Source organism: Peromyscus californicus, unplaced genomic scaffold (assembly GCF_007827085.1).
Source record: "Peromyscus californicus insignis strain IS unplaced genomic scaffold, ASM782708v3 Scaffold_7__1_contigs__length_154581171, whole genome shotgun sequence".
Lineage (NCBI taxonomy): Eukaryota > Metazoa > Chordata > Mammalia > Rodentia > Cricetidae > Peromyscus > Peromyscus californicus.
The window spans coordinates 65,350,421-65,354,529 of record NW_026294595.1 but is presented as its reverse complement, the minus strand read 5'-3'; the positions used below and the strand labels follow the sequence as shown (position 1 = coordinate 65,354,529).

The 4,109-nt window shown below is 37.4% G+C and overlaps 1 protein-coding gene across 1 annotated transcript; it reads left to right on the top strand.

Annotated features, from left to right (window-relative positions):
* The first annotated feature begins 2,768 nt into the window (after positions 1-2,768).
* LOC128101655 (olfactory receptor 4C15-like) lies at positions 2,769-3,713 on the top strand. The gene has a single exon (XM_052724957.1). The coding sequence runs from the start codon at positions 2,769-2,771 to the stop codon at positions 3,711-3,713; it is 945 nt and encodes a 314-aa protein (XP_052580917.1).
* The last annotated feature ends 396 nt before the right edge of the window (positions 3,714-4,109 follow it).

Here is a 4,109-nt window from a genome sequence, read left to right as displayed (position 1 = left end):
GTTAAAGGAGCTTCTCTTCTGTTCCAAGGACATAACACAACATTGGAGTGTTGGAGAAAATGTTAGGAAGAACATCCTCACAGGATCAATCACAAAATCAGATGGCACTTAAAATGATTATAAAGAAGTAATGTCAATCTCAGTCTTCAGAAGTGTGTCCCAGGATGAGTAAAGGAGAAACAGGCTGGTCATGGTGATGCTGTCTTAATATAACTTATTGTTGATGGAGTATTCTTCAAGATCTCTGCTAGCCATTATTTTTCATATGTTTAATGAGTCTAGGCTTCTATTTATATAATTAAGAAAACAGAAAAGTTGAAGGTTGAATTTACCCCTGCCATTTATTGCATGACAAAGGTTCATAAAAAAGACTGTTATCTTTTGCCTGCTCTTCAGACTCTTTTCGTGTTGAGTTGCCTTGCCCAGCCTCAATAAGAGGGATTTCGCCTGTCGTCTTGTGTCTTATTTTGTCCTCTTTGACTGTGGTCTCTTGCAGACCTGCCCCATTTGAAGAGAAAATGGAGGAGCAGGATGGAGAGAGGAAAACTGTGGCCTGTGGTCAGATTGTATCATATGAGAAAAGTTAGTGTTCATTTGTGTGTAGCAGTTCTCTTTGAACTGTATGCTTCCCCAAGGGATGAAAAAGTTGTACTTTCCTTGAGAAAACAGTTTAGTTTAGAAAACTCCAAATGCCCCAATCCATGCCATTCAAACTGTAGCTGATGTGGCAGCTCCCGCCTGTAATCCCAGCCCTTGGAAAGCTCTGCAATGCTCGGAACAGGTTAGTTGTTGCTGTGGTACCCGTTAGACTCCAGACCAATGTGCTCTGGTCACCTTCATCTGCAGTCCATTTTATCTTCACTGTCATAGTTCATTCTGGGATCCCTGCAGAGTTTCCGGAGCTTTGGGTCATGCTAGGTTGACTCCATTGCTTAAAGATCTGGGGGAAGAAGAAGCATCAGCACATGTGGTGCATTCGTATTCTCTGTGTAGTCAGGAAGAAAAGGCAGAAACAGAAAAGAGTGTGGTGATGCCCCCTTCAAAGGCACACCCACACCTGATGATCTTTTTTCCTTCTACTGGACTTCAGCTCTTAAAATTTTCAGCTCCTGCTAACAGTAGCACAGGTTCCTGGCCAAGCATTAAACATGTAGTCTTGGGAGATGTTTAAGATCCAAATCATGTTTCCCATTCGGAGGGCCTGATCCAGTGGGGACCCCTCAGCCATTGGTTCATAGTTCAAGTTTGATCTTTTGATACAATGAAGCTATCTAGAGCGGGACGTCTGAGGGCAGTCATATCTGTGAGTGAAGGACAGATGTTTGGGTTTTTGTTAGTGATTATGCTGGTTTAGTAAAGTAGTCTTCACTCCTTTAACCACAGGGAAACTTCTCCTTTCAAATGACAAGACAACAAGAGAAAACCACAGCTAATGAAAATGCAGGGAGAAATGTAATTATATTAGAATATCAAAAATTAATATGCAATGCAGTTTAAAATATATGTATTTCATAACTGTGACTGTCCAAATTATTTTTGAAGTATTTTTAAATATATAAGAAAACCAGTAAATTTTTTTAACACTGCTGACGATAGATAGTACATCTGAAATTAGGAGCAGAATGCCCTCCTTCTGACAGTGGGGTATATTCTCACCTCTCAACACTGTCTTCTCCTGATATTCTGACTGCATTTATAATACTGTTTTCCTATTTTCTTAAGAACCAATTGAGAGATATTCTTATCATGTTCAAACACAGAAATGTCATGAGAGGCTTTGAGAGAATTTAGAACATTAAGAAATCTGCTCCAAGCCACAGAACAAATAGCAAATCCTGTGTTGGGCAGGTCTACAAGAGTCAGGACCTGGTTTTGTGACTCATTTCTCCCCATTCTCATTCCTGCTTTAGCCCTAGGTTGGGCTAGCCAGACCCTGGGTATACTGTCCTTGATGATCCACAGGTATTGGATGACTCCATGTTCATTTCAAGTTTGCTTTATACTCCTCTTACTAGGTGATAATTTGTAAAAGGTTTTAGAAATCATAGTGCAAAAACCCCGGAGAAATAACTCAGAGATGCCAGCACTGAAACTAATGTACATTTTGCACATTTGTTAGTTTTATCCATAGTTAAATCATTTCTGTTAAGTGCAAGTAGAATTAAAAAAACTAGGATTATTTCTAACATACAGTAAGTAATATTCTTTTGTTTATCTATTTTCAACAAACAGGTGTGAATATGTACATATCTTCACAAACATGTGCTTCTTGACTGACACATGTCTGTAATGTGTGTAAGGAGAACTCAATCATCATTTCCCTCTGATGGAAATGAATGGAAAATCTTTCTGTGGGTAATACATTTTAATACATCACTTAATAACTAAGTTTGATAATGGCACAGTTACCAGAGGAAACATTGTTACACTTTAAAGTCTAATGTATCATAATAGTCTTAGGAGCTAAGCACATATTTTATACCTGGACATTTCTTCTTTATCATGTAGGTGTTTCCTTTTCTGTGTTTGGAGAGCTCTACATTTAAATATTGAATAATTTATCTCTGCCTCAACTGACTAATTTTCAACTATCACCCTGAAAATTATTCTGGATTTTTTTTGTATTCTTAATGAAATAAAAGCACTTAAAGAAATTTTGGAATTGGCCTTAATAATCATTGGTGTTGACAAAACTGTATCATGGATTGAAGAAAATGTTTATCATCATTCCCAAATTACATGTTCTCTATTGAGCATCCCCCCTTTCCATGGAAACTATTCAAAACCAGAGTTTTGTAACTGAATTTGTTTTTCTGGGACTTTCACAGAATCCAAATATTCAAAAACTGATATTTATCATAAGTTTATGTGTTTACATCGCAACTGTCGGGAGCAACATGATGATTGTGGTGACCATTGTCTGCAGTCCTACACTGCTGGGCGCACCCATGTATTTCTTCCTGGCTTTCCTGTCTTTAGTGGATGCAAGCTTCTCCTCTGCCATGACACCCAAAATGATTGTGGATTCTCTATATGAGAGAAAAACTATCTCCTTTGAAGGGTGCATGATACAACTTTATGCTGGACACTTGCTTGGTGGGTCCGAGATGATTGTTCTAACAGCCATGGCCTATGACCGCTATGTGGCCATTTGTAAGCCCTTACACTACTCTTCTATTATGACCAGGAGGATCTGTGGCACTCTGGTGGGGGTGGCCTGGGCAGGAGGATTCTTACATTCTACTGTACAAATTATCTTCACTTTACAGCTTCCCTTCTGTGGACCCAATGTCATTGACCACTTCATGTGTGACTTGTTCCCATTACTGGAGCTTGCCTGCACTGACACACACATCTTTGGCCTTTTGGTAGTTGCCAATAGTGGATTTATCTGCATCCTTGTCTTTTTCTTGTTGCTTGTCTCTTATGTTTTTATTTTTCTCTCTCTGAGATTCCACAGTCCTGAAGGGCGATGGAAAGCTCTGTCTACTTGTGGGTCCCATATTGCTGTGGTGGTTTTATTCTTTGTCCCATGTATATTTATATATGCAAGGCCTCACACTGCCTCCTCCTTTGACAAAATGGTAGCATTATTTTACACTATGCTATCACCTTTGCTTAATCCTATGATTTATACATTTAGGAATAAGGACATGAAAAATGCCATGTGGAATTTATGGAAGAGACTGATAATGGTTTCAGATGAAAAGTAAAAAATGTTACATTTTATTAAAATTGATATAAAGAGTAAAAAATATCAAAATTATTGCAGACAAAAACTAGAGTATGCTTGTTACCTTTAATGAGTTAAGGCAATTCTCCAGAATTGGCATAATTTTGTGGGTTAGAGAATGTTGTTTTTCCTTCTATATTGGGCATATTCCCTGAGTTGTAAATAACCACATGCAAATTAAATGCAATTGAATTTTATACTTAGGATCTATTAATAAAAAAGAATATAATCAAAATTATTATGTTACAATATTGGCTATTAACTTCAAGCTTAAAAATTCTGAATGAAGTTCAAAATGTCATAGACATTTGTATAAAAGTTTGTTCAATCTATATAAAGAGAAAGAAAGAAATTTATGATTGTGATCTCAATAACA

Coding starts and splice junctions, on each gene's coding strand:
- LOC128101655 (XM_052724957.1), top strand. CDS start 2,769: ATGGAAACTATTCAAAACCAGAGTTTTGTAACTGAATTTGTTTTTCTG.